This window comes from Uranotaenia lowii, chromosome 2, assembly GCF_029784155.1.
Source record: "Uranotaenia lowii strain MFRU-FL chromosome 2, ASM2978415v1, whole genome shotgun sequence".
In the NCBI taxonomy this organism is placed as follows: Eukaryota; Metazoa; Arthropoda; class Insecta; order Diptera; family Culicidae; genus Uranotaenia; species Uranotaenia lowii.
Window position 1 is genome coordinate 226548700 of NC_073692.1, and position 19929 is coordinate 226568628.

Sequence of the window (19929 nt, forward strand, 5' to 3'; positions counted from 1 at the left end):
GCGAGGTGAGAATTGAGTGGCTCCATTGCTGATGATTGCTGATCGATGAACCGGTTTTTTGAGTGCCGAAGACGAGGAAGTGTCCAGGTGAACGTTGCTCACACTCTGCAACACGGTGACCCTCCGCTGAAGAAAGCTGACCAGATCTGGGAAGGTTGCTGCCTCATGAGTCGACGAAAATTCTTCCCAATCCCTTCGTGTAGTCGGGTCGAGACGAATACTGAGCATACGAATCAGCAATACGTCCCAAAACTCGGTTCTCTCTCCCAACTGCTTCAAGATGCGGACATTAGCTTCGAATCGTTCCACCAGAGAATGAAGATCACTTGCAGATTCCTTTTTCAACGGAGCAAACTCAAAAAGGGAGTCGACATAGGCTTGTTTCAAACGTGCAGGATTTTGGAAGTGATCTATCAGCAAGTTCCACGCAACTGGGTAATTATTGGCGCTAATCGCAATCGTTTGTACCAGCTTTAACGCATCCCCCGCTAATGATGAACGCAAATAATAAAACTTCTGAATATTGGACAATTCAGTTGACGAATGCACCAACGAAATAAATAAGTCATGAAAATTCAACCAATTTTCGAGAGCGCCATTAAAAACAGGAAGTTTTACATCTGGGAGCCGAATTTGCGAAGAAGTAGGGAAATGCGCACTGGAGTGACAAGATTGGGAGCTCTGAGGCGATGTACTTTTATTAACGGACAGCAGGAAACCCTTCACACGGTAGTAGTCCGTCTCGAACTGGGCCCGCTGCTTCAGCTGATGTTCCATCACCGCATTGTCGTCGACATCAGCGGCTTCGAGTTCGGCTTGCGTTTTGCCGAAGTCCATCCACAACACGGCCAGGTTTTCCAGCCGAACAGGAACTTCCATCGACTGCGTTTCTTCGTCGAAGTTTTCCACGAAGATTTTGATTAAGTTGAACGACGTCTCAATGCTTCGAAGTCGCATTTTGAGCGACTTGATACGCCGTTCCGTAGCCATCATGCACGTGCGTTAATCTGCAATATAAATTCCCAGCGGAGCACAAAAGGTACCAAAACAGAGGTGGTTGGAATATTAATTACCTTCTCGAGGCAATTTCAATGCCTTGTAAAATTGTAAATTTCGATTGCAGCTCAGTCCACCAACGTCGAGATGAAAAGGTTATCTTCCAGAATGTAGAGTAGTTCCGGACGCTCGGAGTTCGACGGGCATCCGGCTCGAAGGACCATGAACGGAAGTACCTTTATTTTCGCCGTTGGTTTTTCTCCTTTGTATTTTCTTTCCAGGTTCGACTATTTTTTCTTCAATTTCAGGTAAGTACACAGGTAAGTCCCAGGTTCGGTGAGTAAACAGGTAAGTTTATTTTTCACTAATTTAAATTTAGCCACATATATTTCAGCACTACATCAATTTAATTTACTATTTACTAATCTATTTACAACTATTTACAACACAATTTTAACTTTTTAAATTTCATCCAATTTGTTCACCAATCGTACTGCTCTGCTGGGCTGGTTTGTTGTTGTTTACAGATCGGCCGCCACTGTCGGAAAAAGAGGCCACGTTTCTTCCTGAAGGGCCTTTTATACTGGGCCTGATGAAAAGAGCGGAAATCCATCTTTTTTGTTTTCCTAGCAGCCCACTGCTGCTAACGCCTTTGGTCTGACAGCATGCCCCAGTGAAAAACAATGAAAATTCACTGGGCTGCTTCGCTTTCCCAGGACCAGATAGCGCCACTTTATTCGTGCACGAATTTCTCAGTGTGCATCGAACAGCACTTAATGTATGAGCGTGCGTGAATTGTTTGTATTCTACAAACAGACCTAGATTATTTTGTTATTGCTTTGTTTGATGAATCTACGACTCACCTGACTTCATCGAATTGAATTCGCTGCTAAATTCCCCGGCAAAAACGCACATCTTGCTCTGATTAATGGTGCTCATACTGCCTCAGGGGGGGTTCTCATTATGCCTCCACAGTGGCTGGTTTTCAGCTTTTGGCGAAATTTTTTAAAATGCATTTTTTTAACGTTTTCATCTAGTTTTTCACGTTTCAGCCCGTTAGGGAATAGGCTTTTCAAGTGTCTGAACACGAAATAATAATGTAACCTCCATATTATAGCTATTTTCTATGGTTAAAAAACCGTTTTCCTTAAGGTGGCCATTATGCCCCCATCTCCCCTAGATGAATAAAAAAAAATTTATAAACCACATCTCGCGACCGATTGTAAAATTTTGTCAAATTTTGACTATTTTTTCTCAATCCGTAAAATGAACATTTATGAATTAAAATTTGTTGATTTATTTACTCTAAGGCACGAAAAATATTTATCTATTTAAAATTATAGTTTTATGCGCATAACGAACAAATGAACCTCAATGGATTTTAACGGATATTCAAAACCAAAAAATTTGAAGGCTTATTTGAAGAAAAAATAATAGTGATAAACCCTTGTATAGTTTTTTTTTATATTAATTAATATCTTGTAGTATGCATTTTTATGATATAAACATTTCAATTCTTCTTTTCAATATTTCATTCTACAGAACACATCGAAAGTCTATTTTTTATCTAGGAATAGGTGTTAGGAAAGAATTGCACCAAAGTTTACCTACCTACCTACCTAAGGGTCCGGCGCCGATTGACCGACGCATAGGGCTGAGATAAAAGATCTCCACTGCTGGCGATCCGGAGCCAGCGTCTTCACTTGCTGCCAGCGTCCAAAGTTTAAAATGATAAATTTTATCAGGTCACAATTGTAAATCGCCAAAATTTCAGCGTTACTTAGCTGTAGCCGTTGATTCAGAAGAATGAAAATCGCTTCCGTTTGCCAAAACAACGAAAATCTGTGGCGTTGTGAAGAAGGATAATAAAACTGAGTTAACATCAGGATGCAATGTATCTTAGCGATCACCATTATTTGTTGTAAAAATAAAATGAAAAGCGGCTCTTTGAAACTTAGACATTTCCTTAATTTGCAATTTTTGGCTCTTCTGTGTCAAAAGGTTGCCGACCGCTGGTCTATGATGATTGCTAATACAGGTCGCTGTCTGGTTGATTCAACTTTGTTTTTAAAATTGATACTTTTAAAATTCACAATGTTGTTTTATTCTGGTCTAATCATTATAATTTTCCAAATCTTTGTCCCGATTAGAGCAATATTCCATTTTACAGTAACGTAGAACGATTATACATACAAGCAAGCTTTCTTTGGTAATCTAAGCTTAAATGATTTTCAAATTCTACATTGTCAACAATTCAACAAAGTCTGATATATCCGTGTACTCTGTGTAAAAGTCAGAGCAAAAACTGTGTTGGAACAATATCTTGACGATTGGTCAAAAGTCCGTATTTAACACTTAACATTCCGACACTTTGTCTATACCTATTTATACCGCCGGGGGTTTTTTAGATCATGTCCACAGAATATGTAAAAAAGTGGTCTTATGAGATTATTTTTTTCATTAGGATGAGAGTGACTACTCAGGAGCGGACAAAGGTTAATAACAAGAACTTTTTCCTGAAAAAATACCATTTTAATTTAATCAATAGAAAATATGTCGCATTCCTGTAATCAATGTAAAACGAGCTTGAAAACAAAAACTACATTTTTCGTAACCCAAATGAACATAGAAAACTCAACTTCATCACAATGATTAAGCCAAGATATGTACTTTTATTTATTTTTTATACTCAGAAAAAGACAAAAATAAAACTATGAAACAATAAATCAATTGAAAACTGTTATTATTAAACCATGAAAAACACCACCCTCAACAACTTATTTTAAGTTCTGCATCTTCCCAAATCAAATCTTCACCAACATCTGTTCAATAGAAACTGTCGAATAAACAACCCCAAAAGTCACAACGCTCAAGACAAGCAACGCAAAACAATTGCAAAAACAAATATAATCAGATATCGCCAATCGACTTCAACAACCGGAAACGGCAAAACGCATAAATCTACACCAAAATCGAACAATTTGCTAACATTCAACCAAACACACAACGACACAGCCGAGAAAACTTTTCCAACCGACTAAAATCGTCTCTTTTTCCTTCTCCATTTTTATTCCAGCTGGTTTCCGCAAATCCAAATCAACGCAACTGGCGGGGAATTTTGATAGCCCTACTCGTTATCATCGTCGTTTTGGCATTGATTGTGACATCTGTTGTAAGTATATAAGCGCTTAATTTTTGATTGCTTCTTCTCTTGGAGCAGGATATGACGGTTTTGGGGTTCTTAATTAGTTTTTTTCTGGCTTGAGGAGAAAAATGAGCAACAAGTTTACGGTGACATTTGGGGGTTGAAATGAATTGTTGAAAATTGGATCGATTATTCGACACTGAGAACCGAAGATTGATAACCTGTTGAGGGTATTTTTTTTTCCTGTCACTCAACAACATTAGAGAGCGTACATTTTTTATTGGAACTATAAAAAATCAATATTCAATTTATTGTTAAAAAATAATAGTGAATCTGACTATTCCCATTTTGAAAAAAAAAACTTGATTTATTTCAAACCAGGGACGTTGAAAGTACTGGATCATGCAATAAAACACATTTTTTATTTTCGAATAATCACGATATGCTCTGAGAATGCAACATACATAGCTATTTGTAAGAAATTAATCATTAATCGCTAATCTTCAACTGTCTTAAATATAATCTCATCTCAATCTCAACTCACAAATAAATTCAAATAAAATAATAGCATTTTCAAATCTAACACATTTTAAGCAGTTCAATATGAACGAAAATTATCTAAATTTTTTAATTATCAAAATTATAAAAGAAATAACTTCAAGAAATTTGTCTATGGAGCCACTTTCTAAGCTGTTTTCACTCCCTTTTTATAAAAATAAAACAAAACCGATTATCATAACATCAAATGCTTACTCACACACACAATAAAACTTAAGTTATGTCCAAGGTTCCTCTCAACTGATCTTAAGTTTATTAACAAAAAAAATGTTCTGAAGATAAAATGGTTCTAATAAACACCCGAGGAACCTTTGATACATCCACACTATGCCCCAATAAATTTTATCTTCGTGTTGAAGTTTCATCGAACATTTTGAAAAAATAAATATATAAATCAATTTATTTGAAAATGAGAGAAAAGCTACCGGAAGTTTCAGTAAAATGAGCTTTAATGTTTTTCATTGCTGAGCACACGACACAACATTTGCTGCAAAAAAGACACTTCTGCTATCAAATTTTGTTGATCAAGACAGGAGTTCAATCCTCTGAATCTGTGAGCGACAAGGTGTTCTGAACTGTTTTCCTCTGGTTTTCTAGGGTGAGACAATCAGTTTTTATTGCCCGTAAAATTTGATGTTCCTGATATTTTCTGCTATTGTTGTTTCTTTCGGAAATTCGGATGTTCTACGGTACGATGCTCTTGTTGTATGATCATATCAGACAGTCATTAAGGTTTTTCTATCTCAATGTCAACTTTTTGAAAATTCTCTCTCTGCATGAACACAAAATTTCTCTTGAAAATGTAAAATGTAAAACATCCCAATAAAAATAAATCAGGAAATCCACCTGCGGTTCGCAGCAATATGCTGAGGTTTTTTTTTTATTTTTTTTATTAAGTCAACAAAATCCTGCCCAGCCGCATTGGAAATAGTTTTCCCCGATCAACAGAAGGGATAAAAATCGGGCGCGAACTGGTTACCGACATTTTATCTCAAAAAGGAAACCAGCAGCACCAGAAAATAAAACCAGCCGAACCAAAAACATAATCAAATGTACACAAACTAAAGACCCAACCAGGCGGAAACCGAAATCCAATCAATAATCCAATGACCGCAATTGGTTAAATTGAATCACCCCGGCAGCCTCATTGGGCACGATGAATGGTTGCGTGTTTGGTTTGGAGATGAAGCACTCGTTCAGTAGGTAGGTAGTGGTGTACCGAGTTTAGTCTCAGGGCTTTAAGGTAGAAAAAAAATTAAGGGAGTTCACAGCTGGAAACAATTGAACTGGAAATTCGCGTGCTAAAATTTTATGGTAGTTATCCAGTCTGTTTTTTTTTCGTTAGCCTTTACTTGATTATTGTACTGCCGTGTTACGCCGAAGTGACGCATAAACCATTTTTGTTTTTAGCGAATAAAACCGATTTTCTCTTTTTCATCTTTATTCGTTAATCTGGGACTTTACATAGAATGTGATCTGTAGAATTGAAGCAAAGATAGGTAACAAATGCAGCCTTTCGAAACACAATTTTTCATTTTGCATAAAATTCGTACAATTGCTTCAAATGGATATGCGTCAGTTCGGCGTATAAACGTTTGTTTTGACTTGACGTTTTCCATAGTCTTGAAATGCAACTGGAACAAATTTCGTACTCAGTTAAAATGGCCAGTGCGTTGGATCTTTTTTAACTGCATTCAAGTGAATAAGAAGTATAGGGTGTTAAAAAAAGGGTGTCCAGCGACCAAATCTGGCCGAAATACAAAAAAAAAGGTGAAATTCGTCAGAGGATCGTTTTCGTTTCATTATAAATCTTGTTTTAAAGGAGATCGGAAGCGATTTTCAATATTCACAAACAAAGCTCGAAGAAAAAAAGTTTTTTCAGGGTTATTGTTTTATTATGATTTTGATTGATGATGATTTAATATTTGAATGTTTAAAAAACTTCTCATTTTTTAAACTGGAGTTTTTCTCGTTTATTAAATTTGAGTGCACAGCTTAAAAAATAAATATGTAATTCTATTGATTTCACCACACACAAAAGTTCATTTGTAATAAACACAACGTAAAATTTATGAAAGATTAGTTGTATTCTAAAAATGTTAAATAATTTCTCTAGTTTTTATACCAATGTTTGACATTTGCACCCAAATATTATGTATTTACCAAACAGGTTCGACAACTTCTTTGTTTGAGACTCCTTCTTTACTGAGGAAGGGGGGGAGGGGGGCTACTCTATATTATTTTGAACAGATCATGTTCTCATGTCCTGTTAAAAAAAGATTCATATCCAAATCTGAGAAATGTCGCTTGAAAATTATACGGGTTATTGAATATGTTCTGAATCACTTTCAAAAACACATGGATATGCGTCACTCCGGCGTATAAACCGCACTTTCGGCGATTCGTTTTTCTCGATTTTCTCAAAAACTGTTTGATATATTCTAGATTTGTTGAAAGCATTTGAAAGCTCAAAGGAAAATGCACAAAATAGCTTCAAAAAGTCAAAATCGGAAAAAAATGGATATGCGTCACTTTGTCATATCACGGCATTGTAAGCAATTAAAAAATAGTAGGTAAACTACTTTTTTAGATTGAGAATAATCCTGTGGAACATATGCCTATCAATTCATCAATTCAATTTTACAAAAGAAATCTTGCTTGTATGCATTTAAATTTGTTTCACCAATCATTCATGAGAACACGTTTTGTAAGATCGGCATGAAACGATGTAAGTAGGGTGAATAGAGACCAGGCCCGTGCGAAGGACCCGCTCACGGGGGGGGGGGGGGGGGTTTCAAAATTCAAAATTCAAATTAAAGATTTTCAAAGTTTTGAATCATTACTCTCTCCGGCAAATCATCAGTAAATAATTGAAAATAATGTCCCTTATTCAGAACTAGACATTTGCTTATAAACAAAAATGAAGCAATCAAGTTAACAAATGTAACATTAATATTTCAGAAAACACAGAAAACGAATGCGATTTTAAATTTTGAATAAAAGATTCGGGCATAAGAATAATAGATTAAAAAAGAAACTAAATCTGAATTCTTAAATTAATTTCAGAAAAGATAAGAAATTAATCATGATTTAAAATTGTTCAGCAAAACTATAATAATTTTTGTTTATTAATCGTCTTAGTTAACATTCCGTTGCTTCATTTTCAATCGCATGCTTGATTGAAATACTCCACTGTAATATTTTGAATTGGAAGAAATTTTGAATCACCATTTTTGTGAAATCTTGATAAGGAAAAAAATACATTTTGAACTTGAGAGAATACCTACCTACTTGATGATTAAATTTAATTTGATACAAAGAAGAATATCAATTTTATTTCAAGAGTACCAGTGATCAAAATTAGAGATAACATCATTTTTTATTTCGTCCAGTTATCAACCGTAAAGACTGAAATAGTTTAGTTTATTTCTGAAGTTTACAATTATTACTTTATATATTTACTAGCAGACCCGGTAAACTTCGTCTTACCATGTTCAATTTGGCGTGCATTTTCTATTTTTCCTAGTTTTCTTTACATTTCCCTTCTTTCCCTTTACTCGAATCGTCCCGCTCAATTCTATCAAAATTAAACCAAAGAATTTAAACTCAACGGGTCTTTTAAAATCCAGTTTTTGTAACTTGATCAATAAATAACTGTATTTTGATAATATGTATGTTTCATTTGCTGTGTTCCATTCAGTAGATTTATTCCGTTTTGTTATATTGTTTTTAATATCAGAACAATTTTTGGAGTATTTGCCGAATATTTTGCCTAACGCAGCGCTTTTAGCTCCCAATTAGCTTTGGATGGTTTATTTTTTAGAGCTGATGAAATAAAAAAACCCGATTTAATACACTTAACAGTGGATTGTAGCCTTTCTTACAGTCTAAAAATTATATTTGGATACACATGACACAAAATAATAAATAAATGATAGATTTATAAATACTGAGTAATGATTAAAGTATTTCGAACGTAGTAAATCCTAAATGAATTTAAATAATTAGGATTCTAAATTTTTTAAAGGATGAAGGTATTTTGAAATAATTATAATTTTCACATAAATAATAACATAATTGTAAACTAATTGAAAAATTTTGAATGATTGAATTCTGGGATATCTTGTATGATCCCGTTTCTATGACATTATGATCTTATATTTATAAAATAGAAGAGGTCTAAAAATGAAGGGTATAATTTTTAAAAAAGATTCCTAACCATGTGTTTCAAATAATTCAACCTCTCAAGAAAAGGAAGCGAATAAATGAAAAAAAAACTAAAATACGATGCTTCAATGTAGATTACAATTATCTATCGATTTAACAATAGATATTAAACATTTTGACAACTTTGAAATGTCAATATTTTCAATTATGTCTATTTTATCATTTTTGTCAATTTTGTCAATTCTATTAGTTTTGTCAATTTTGTCAATTTTATAAATTTTGTAAATTTTGTAAATTTTGTAAATTTTGTAAATTTTGTAAATTTTGTAAATTTTGTAAATTTTGTAAATTTTGTAAATTTTGTAAATTTTGTAAATTTTGTAAATTTTGTAAACTTAGTAACTTTTGTAAATTTTGTGAATTTTGTAAATTTTGAAAATTTTGTAAATTTTGTAAATTTTGTCCATTTTGTCCACTTGGGTAGTTTTGTCAACATTTAGAACATTTAGAACGGCAAGTGAAATTGAATGATGCAAAAACTTATACTCGACAATATTTAAAATATTTATTTTTGATTTTTGACTTTAACTTGTCAATATACATGCTACTGCTAGATCAGTTGATCCTAGTATCACATTATTTTATTTCCAATAAGATTCTATTTTCCCTAACCAGCATGAGAGCAGCAGTGGTATAAATTATTTTAGCATACCTTTCAGGGGCATTCTTACTAGTATACAAGAAAGAATGCCCCTGATAGGTATGCTAAAAACTTTGATTTCTATGTTGATTCATTTTTGGAAAGGACGAAAGCTGTTTCGAGAAAATCGCGTTGAAAGTAATTAGGTTTAAAATGTAAGTCTTCAAACGGTACTTTTTCACCCAGCTGACAATTTGATTGTTAACATTTGGCCGCACGCCCTTTTGAAAAAAATTATACCACTGCTGCTCTCATTCTGGGTAGGGAATAAAGAATCTTATTGGAAGAAAATAATGGGATTCTGGGTATGCCAACGAATGATTCGCAACGTAAGGTCGATTTTTGAAAAGGGCACATTTTTTGCCATACTTGCAAAATTTGTCAGGTTATCAAGTTTGTGAATGTTGTCATTTTTTTTTTCAATTTTGTCAACTATGCAAGTTTGGTCCAATTTGTAATTTTTGATGATTTTAACAACCATGTCATTTTTGTAATTATAGACTATTTTGAAATGTTTGTAAATTATGTCAGTTTGGTAAATTTGATTAATTTTTTTCTATATTGATTCTGTCAATTTTGCATATTTTGAAAACTTTTTCAGTTTTATGATTTATATTCATTTTATCTATCCAGTTTTGTCAATTTTGTAAATGTTATAATTTATGTCAATCCATCCAAAATTGGTAAATTTTGGTCAATTTTTCCCATATTTGCGAAATATGTCAGGATTGTTAAAACTTGATTAAAGTTTGTGAATGTTGTCTATTTTGTAATTTTTATCAATTTTATCAATTATGTAAATTTGATACACTTTGTAATTTAAGAAAATTTAAACAATTGTCATTTTTGTAGTAATTGACTATTTTGACATTTTTGTCCATTATGTCGGTTTTGTAAATTTGTTTTGAAAATCGTCTAGCGCTGGATTGCATCTGAATTTGTGGATTTTAATCTGAATTCTGAAACTCACTATTGGACCCGATTTTTTTTTAGTTAAGTTTAAAATCAGAAATATTTAAAGTCCAGGGAATTCAACATTTTGAAATTAACACGTCTGTACAAAAAATCACTTTAAACTTTAAAACAGTTGATAAAATTAAATTGGGTGAAACTTTTTGTTGATGCATTTTCTTTTGAACGCGAAATTACGCCTATTTAAAATGGGATTTTTTTATCCGGGTAGGGCCAATAGATAGTGTCGATTTTTGAAATAGGATTTGATTAGATGTTCCGAAGTTTCAAAAGCGTTTTTTTTTCGAGCTAACTGATAGTTTCGCCCTTATGAAATGTTACGCTATGTTTGTTTACATTTGGTGCGTTCGCCCTTTTTCAAACATACTACAAAATTATCTAACAGATTCACGCTTGCTTCGACGTATCGAAGCCAGCCATCGCTGCAGAAAAATGCGGTGTTGAACCCTACACCCATCGGTTTGATATGGCAATTCTGGGTTGTACCCCTTTATGAAACTCCATATTATCACAATATGGTTTTGAAGCTTCGGCTGCAAAATTTTTGCGACCGGTTCGGTTAATACTGAGCTGGTAAAAAAGTAAAAAATTGTTAAGATATAAGAATTTTTACTCCCATTCTACCGCTCGTTTTGTCGTCATGAAGACATTATGAGTGGGAGTGGAGTGCGCCCATCGTGTAGCGAATAGCGTGTAGCGAACGCGCCCATCGTGTATATGACGTCATATACACGATAGTTTTCATTTTAGTGATTGCTGGTTGTGGCTAGCAAGCCAAATTGACACGTTTTTAGGAGTGATGATTTGATGATAATTACTATGAAAAATTTTTTTTCAAACTATTTTGTTTTTTTTTTCTTTCTTTTATACATTGAAGAGGGAAAAAAATCAAATTTTTTAAGACGAAAATCATTTTTATTGTACTTCCTAGTTTCGCAAAAACGTGTGGACAATGTTTACAAAAAATCACACCAGCACACACAAATACACTGACATCGTCTGAACTCGTCGAGCTGATTCGATAGGTACCTATAAAGGTATATCTAAGACCCAAAATTAAGGATCTCCCAAATCGACCGATAACTATACCTTTCTGAAAGAAAGGCAAAAAACATAAGAAATTTTTTTTACTAACCATTTTCAAACAGCTTTTTATTCACCATCCTCATCCTTCGAAGCAGTTTGAATTAAAATCCATATTTTCACCAAAATCATTTCCAAAAAGTTTCGCCTGATACTTAAGTTATAGACTTTACACATTTCAACTTAAAGAGTTCCCAAACAGCACTTGTCATTAAATCTGGCGATTTTGTATATTGCAAATTCCTTTTTTTTATTCAAACAAAAAATGCAGATTAATTCCTTTCAACTTTAACCCAATGAATCAAAGAAACGATTGGTTTTGAAAAGAGGAAAACATATATTTAGATATATTCACCAATTATTTTAAAGATTTTAATTGAAGCAGTTCTGATTTTAAAATTTCCTGAACATTGTTTGTGGTGATCTGCGATTTCATTTAGGATAACGTTATATTTTTAAGATTTAATAACATTTAGTTGAAAAGCAGATTTTTTTTTTAAATTTAATAGATCGAAAAGAAATAATCTGATCAGGCTTCGATGGTTTCATGAGTTCATTTTGTTTCCTGGAAGTTATCATATAAACTAAACCTTAATAAAAATTATGTGTCTTTTTTACTGTAAATCTTAAGTTTCAAAAATGAAACTCCGGTCAAATCCTTACGAAAATCACCACAGTTCAACTTTTATATTCTCTGAAAAAAGTAATATTTTCAAAAAAAAATATTAGTTTTGTTGACAATAAGAAATATCGAAGTATACATTTGTCCCATTTTTTGGGGCAAGTGAAAACACATAGGTCTTTTTCAGATGCGGCAGCGAAAAGACTTCAAAATCAATTTAATACTTGTTCTTGTTTGTCTGTTTTATCAACTTTCATTGCTATATCCTAAGTTTTTCTCCGGAATAATTTCAATTTCACTGAATGCTGTTCAACCAAAAGACCTTGATTTACAAAGACCTTTATAATAATTTTGAATATTCGCTTCAGATTCAACATTCGGGATATCCTTTTCTGACCATTTTGGAGATAAAATTCTTAAATTGTAGATGTTTCATAGCTAAATGGCGCGTTTTCACTTATTCCACCTAAGAAATTACAGGCATTAATATTATTTTTAACACTTTCAGGTCATATTTAAAGTTCATCATAAAAATCTGCTGCCCCTGGAATATCAATCACAAAAAAAACTTCTCAACAAAAAAGTGAATCAAAAGTCTCTTCTATGTAGCCAAAATATGTTAAACAAAAACATACTTTTCATGTTGAGTTCATACTTGAATTGCGTGTAAACAAACAGAAAACGTGTAAACAGTTTTTTTTGTGAATGATTTAAAAAAAAAGAGTTAAGTTTATAAATTAAAATTTTTTTTGGGCCCAACAATTTTTAGATGAAGAAATAATGTATACATTTTTTGTAAAAGTTGATAGTTTGCACTTGCTCTAGACTACTTTCTTAATTGAAAATTCTTCCGGAAAATGCATATCCTCACTTTTTGTAATAAATAAGAAGATAATTTTATTGATAACTTCAATTTACGTTTGCAAAAAATCAAATAGTTTATTCGGCCTTTTAAAACTTCAATCCTATCAAATCTATTTCAAAGAACACACTCTTGTTTAGAGGACGAATGACCAAGTTGATTAAAATCCTCTATAAATAAAAAAAAAATTGAATAGACTCTTGTTCAGTTAATGTGTCTAGCGTTCTAGGCGTATTGGATTATACGAAATTGAATGTAAAGCTTCCCAATTTCTTATTTTCAAACGTCCGCAAAGTGTCATAACATTATTTCATATTTATCTTTACCAAATTCATATTTTTTGGACAACAATTTACTACTCAAATTAACACGAATTAAAAATGGTTTTAATATTTGAAATCGTTTATATAGTTTTGATTCGATCGATAAAATATCAATCCGTGTACAAATAAGCAAGAAAAAAAAACACATCTAGGTTGCATATTGCTCCCACGTGCATAAGAAATATAGGTACTTGGTTGAGAAAAAGGCGCCTATTTTTAAATTTTTCCAGCCATCAATGAACAGTATGCTTTGCTTAATATTATCTTGCAACGACGTTTGCTAGCGACGCCTCGCCCATAAAAACGAAAAACAAACCCCTCGAAGAAAAGAAAATCTCTAACAATGGATCTTCTAACGACTTCTGCTCGCGACGCCTCGACCTTGGAGACGAAAAACAAACCGCCCAAAGGAGAAAAAAATCTCGAAAAATGGAAGCCATGACTTTTATTTTATTCAAAAAACCACAAATTTAATTTTTACGGACAATTGATGCGACTTTGTGTTGTTTTTATTCGATATAAACCGATTCGCATGGCTACAGAATATTCTAAAAATAATTTCATTCGAATCGTTTGGGTCATTTCGGAGGAGTAGTACTACAAACACCGTTACAAGAGAATTTTATATAAAAGATAAAACAACATGTTCAGTTCATCATTGAAAGCTTTATTGCCAAAGTACAGGTTGGGAAATGGGTGATTTCTTAAAAAATCAATAAAAAACTTTTAAAAATAAAAATATTAAATTTGAAGTTTTGTTATAAATATTCAAAGTACAAAGCAAATACTTGTTTAATAAATGTTTTCAATTAAAATTTAGCTTCAAAATTGCTGCTTCGAATAGTTTCAAATCTTTTCCTAAATGAAAAACCATTAATGATTAAAAACAGATTATTCAAAGTAATAAAAATTAGTAAAACCTTTATAAATTTTCAAGAGCAAGTTTAATAGTTCAAAATTTTAGGCTCTGAATATTTCAAAGCTCTCAATTGAAATACTGGGTCCTTGAAAGGACAAAAGGTAGAAACTAGGTTTTTCTTTAAAAAAAAATAGATTATTAGGCTTATTATGTTTTCAGAGCACAAAAATTCAGACTTGAAAAACAATGAGTAACTTATTTAAATTATTTCTGAAGAAATTAAAAATGTTTGACTACAAGAATCGGAAAATTCATGTGAAAATTTAAAATACAAAAAATAAAATTCGGTAGCTTTAATTTAATTTTATATTGAAAAAAAATAAGACGTTGAAAAATTTACGTTTCTAATATCGATTATATGGAGTTTATAAGTCTAAAAATGAATCAGTTTAAAGTGAAATCAATCGTTGATAACTGATGCCCTAATAAATCTTCATGAAATAAAAAAAACTGATTCTTTATTTGTTCATTATATTTAGTTTATTTAGGGATAATTATGATGCATGATTTAAAAAAGTTAAATTCGATAGTTTTTATAAGCTTGGAATATATCATTAACATACAAGCATGTCCGACTCTAGTAAGAAAATTTTAAATAAAAAGATATTAATTAATTTTACCAATTTGTTGAAACCTGCATTTGTTTTTCGCTTAAAAATATTTTAAATTAATTTCGATTTTAATGGAGTAAAATGAACAAGAACAGACGTACAAGCTCGAACAAAAAATCGTCAAAAAAGTGTGTAAAATTTCAAATGCTATCACCAAAAAAATACGTTAGAAATTGACTACAAACAGTGCCATCTATTGCGCCGTTCAAAAGTTACAAATCAATCAAGAAGTGCCCAGTTTTCGAAAAGGCGTAAACGTATATGAACTCACAAAAAATCAATCCAATGTCTCAGTAAAATAAACAGCTTTAATTTATTGCTGAATAAATGAAATCAGAGTTACTTTTAACTGGGCGAAACTTCACTTGATTTTTGTACTAATATGACAGTTAAGATAACTAACAGCTTTGGTATAAGTTTTCGCACTTCTTGAACAGTTATTTATGGTAGAAAATGCATCACCTATGTCCAGTCAAATACAAGAACATTCTTGACGATCAGTCTCACCCAGCAGTACTGATTCTAGGCATCTCAAAGCGGGTTACTTTTACATATCACTTCAGAATCCAGCTGTTTTTAACTTTGTGTTTCTAACAAATTTGAAGGAAAAAGATAATAAGTTTAATGTTTATTTTTTTCATGCAACATGATGAACGTATTACGAATCTTCAACAGCGATTTTCTTAAAGCATGCCAAGCAGCTCATACGACCTATAGAAAACTGACTGAAACTTGGTCAGCTTTTTTTACAGTTCTCTTTGGTGTGTTTGGAGACATCTGGTGGCCCAGCCAAAAAAACAAAAAAATGGTTCAAAAAGGGTGTTGGGATTTTTACACAAGTTTTGTTTGCTAGCTTGTACGTCTGTTCTCTGTGGTTTAGGCTTCAAAATACAGTCAAATTTTAATTGGGATGCTCATAATTATGCAGCAATGTGGTAAAGTTTATGCTTCTCTAAAATCACTTAATTTAAAAGCTAATTTTCTTAGCACAGAATTGAAATTAAAACTTTTCAAAAGCCTAATTTTTCCGCATTTTATAAACACAGTATTTATAAAAATTAAGCACTTCAATCTGTACCGTTGAGCCGTCAACACGTACGCCGGAGCATCGTATCGTTGCTGTGTACCTGCAGGAACATTTTACATTATTTATTTTTTCCTTACTTGTATTTCAATCAGCACTTTTCAGTGCTAAAATTATTTTCATTTTCTTTTATTCATATTTTCTCTTTTCTTTCCAGCATGGGGAAGTCTTCGGCCGGCTCAAGGGCCGGAAGAAAACGGATTGCTGAACCTAATCCAGGGCCATCTGCCAAAAAAGTTGAAATTTCCAATTCATTCGATGTCCTTCATAACATCGGTGATGAGGAAATATTCATATTTAATTCTGATAAGAGTACTAAGAAACCTTCTTCTTCTTATACTCTTAAAAACGAAAAGATTCCACCAATAACGGTCACGATTCCTGACTTCAATGCCTTTCGAAAAGAAATCGTCACTTCCGTCAAGGATGTGAAGATTTCTTTTCAGATCGGTCGAAGGGGAACTGCTCGTATATTGGCGGAATCTTTTAATCTTTTAATGATTTTCAAAAAATTTTAAATTATTTGAATAATAAAAAACACCAATTTTTTACGTACGACACTAGAGGTGATCGTCCTTTTAAAGTTGTACTTCGTGGTCTCACCGGCGATCAGACACCGGATGAGATCACAAATGAATTAAATTCTTTGTTAGGTTTTTCTCCAATTCAAGTAATTCAAATGAGGAAAAGAACCAACACGAATAATACCAGTAGTGTTGGTTTTGCTCCTGAACTTTATTTGATCCATTTTAAAAAGGATCAGGTTAATAATTTGAAAAAGGCTCGTCTTATGTTTCATTGTCGAGTAAAATTTGAACCTTTTCGTAAATCCCATACCAATTTTTTACAAACTATTACGCAATGTCGTCGTTGTCAAGCTTTTTGTCATGGCACTAAAAATTGTAGAATGAATGCCAGATGCATGTTTTGCGGCTCATTCGATCATGAAAAATCTAAATGCCTTTTTGGTGGTGATAAGCCAAAAACAGAATTTTTTAAGTGTGCGAATTGCGCAGGTAATCATTCCTCGAATTCTCTAGATTGTCCCGTTAGGGCAAAAATTGTTGCTTCTAGGAAAAACCCCAAAGTTTCCAGAAAAGTTTCTTCTCCTCCTTCCTCTTTTTCGTCCATACACGTCAGACCGGCAAACAACCTGCCTGTTCGCAGTCAGCCTCGGCCTACATTGGAATCACGGCTGGGTAATACCCGAAGTGATTTTAATGTTACCTGGGCTGATTCTGCGCCACAGACTTGTTGTTTATCGTTCTCAGAGGTGGTTGAAAATGGGTTGCCCTCTTCAGGTTTAACTAATAAAAATGGGAAAAAACCAAACCAAATTCTTCAAACCTTTCATTAACATATACTCAAACGATTTTAATCTTCGCGATTCTATGAATGATTACTCGATGGCGTCTTCCTGGTTGACAATGAACGTGATCTTCTAGTTTGTAGCCTCATCAAACTTTTCACTTCCGGAAAGACATGGATTTTTTCGCTGAACCTTCATCCGCACTTCCAGTTCCAGTTTTGGTAACTCGATTCCTTTTTGTTTTTCCTGTTGACTTGGCTTGTTCGATGCGCACCATCACCTGTTTCCCGCCACTTGGTCCTCCATCTTTTTTGTTTTCTTTTTCTTTTGTCAATGCTGGAAATGATTCGATATCTATTGGTTTTGAAGATGCTTGTTGCTTTATTTCGCTATTGCTTTCTGTTAAAGGGCGAGCGTATGATTTTATCCTGCTGTTGACCGTATTCATAATCGGACAGTCGACTTTTAAATGTTTCGTTGATCCACATTTGAAGCATTTGTTCACCATCCCTTCATAATAGACCCTGGTTTTAAAATTTTGGATAAAAACTTGAGCCGGAATTTCCTCTCTCAACTCAATATGGACACCACGAACGCCAGTCCAAATCGGGAATCCCAAATCAGCTGGATAATACTCTCTTACCATCCGCTGAATGTTTCCATAACGTGACATGACTGCCGCTATCTGTTCGTCGTCCACCTCTGGGGGTAAACCAAAGATTCGAACATATTTCACAAATCCATTTGCTTCTGATGCATGAACCTTTATTTTTGTTCCATCATCATAAACAAAGTCAACTGATTGGCCTAATTTCGTTAGAGCTTCCTTCATAAACTTGTTCGTTTTAAATTTGACGAAAAGACTAAAATCTTCTCGATACATTGCCGACAGGTTATCCGCACTCCATTCTTGTTTTCTAAAGAAGTCAAAAACTTCTTCATTGGAAGGGTTCTGTGTCGTTGGCCCAAAACGAAGCTTCAAAGTATATTCCCGAACTACTTTTGATTCCATTTTTTTCACAGTTGAACGCGTACCTATTCCTACCAATTTATCCAGAACAAAGAGCTTCCGTCAAATGACCTTGAACGTTTCCATAAGCAAACAATGCACAGAACAATAAAACGTCCGCACTGTATCGAGTCAACAAGAGAACTGTGCCTTCAAAAAGAGATCAAACGTCGTTTTAATTTCATTCGTAATGAAAATTTTGCTAAAGCAGTAGAGGAAATAAAACCCTACTCAAAGCCATTTTGGAAATTAACTAAAATTCTAAAAAAGCCCCAGAAGCCAATTCCTACTTTGAAAGATGGGGATAAACTTCTTTTAACTAATTCAGAAAAAGCTCATAAATTAGCCCAACAATTTGAGTCTGCTCATGATTTTAATTTAAACGTTGTAAGTCCAATTGATGCTCAAATTTCCCTAGAATTTTATGATATTCTTTCTAAGCAAATTGTGTTTGAAAGTTCTTGTGAGACAAATATTGATGAACTTAAATTGATTTTCAAAAAATTTAAAAATATGAAAGCCCCGGGGGAAGATGGGATTTTCTATATTCTTATTAAAAAGTTGCCTGAAAGCACTTTAAATTTTTTAGCTAAAATCTTCAATAAATGTTTTCACTTGGCTTATTTTCCCAATAAATGGAAAAATGCCAAAGTAACTCCAATTTTGAAACCTGGAAAAAGTGCTTCAGAGCCTTCAAGTTATCGACCAATTAGTTTGCTTCCTTCTTTAAGTAAACTATTTGAGAGAGTTATTTTGAATAGAATGATGATTCACATTAATCAGAATTCTATTTTCCCTGATGAACAATTTGGTTTTCGTCATGGACATTCTACTACACATCAACTTTTGAGAGTAACTAATATGATTAACGCTAGCAAATCTGAGGGTTATTCAACTGGTGTTGCTCTTCTTGATATTGAAAAAGCTTTTGACAGTGTTTGGCACAAAGGTTTAGTAGCTAAATTAGCTCGATTTGATTTTCCTGTATATCTCACCAAAATTATTCAAAATTATTTGACTAGCCGAACTTTGCAAGTAAGCTATCAAAATTCATGCTCTGAAAGGATACCCATTAGAGCTGGTGTCCCTCAGGGTAGTATACTTGGGCCTATTTTATACAATATTTTTACTTCTGATCTTCCTGATGTCCCAGAAGGAAAAGGTAGAAGATTATTTGCTGACGATACTTTGCTTTCAGCCAAACGTCGAAATTTACGGGTGGTACGCAGTAGATTGCAAAAAAAATTAAATTCCTTTTTGAATTACTTGAAAATGTGGAAAATTTCTCCTAACGCTTCCAAAACTCAACTTATTTTATTTCCCCATAAGCCAAGAGCAAATTTTTTAAAACCTAATGAAAATCATTCCATAACTTTTAATGGAGTTTCTTTAGAATGGTCTGATCACGTGAAGTACTTGGGACTCACACTTGATCGGAATCTTTCTTTTAAGAATCACATTGAAGATATTCAATCTGAATGTAATAAATACACTAAATCTCTTTATTCTCTCATCAACAGGAAATCCCGACTTTGCCTGAAGAATAAGATGCTTATTTACAAGCAAGAG

The 19929-nt window shown here is 33.1% G+C and overlaps 1 protein-coding gene across 2 annotated transcripts in view; it reads left to right on the forward strand.

Moving 5' to 3' along the window:
- LOC129745575 (venom dipeptidyl peptidase 4) overlaps positions 1 to 19929 on the forward strand; it is an 810441-nt gene that overhangs the window by 594301 nt on the left and 196211 nt on the right. For both annotated transcript variants that reach the window (XM_055738722.1, XM_055738721.1), the window contains one exon: positions 4073 to 4168. In XM_055738722.1, coding sequence (XP_055594697.1) covers positions 4073 to 4168 — 96 coding nt within the window. The remainder of the gene's footprint in view (positions 1 to 4072; positions 4169 to 19929) is intronic.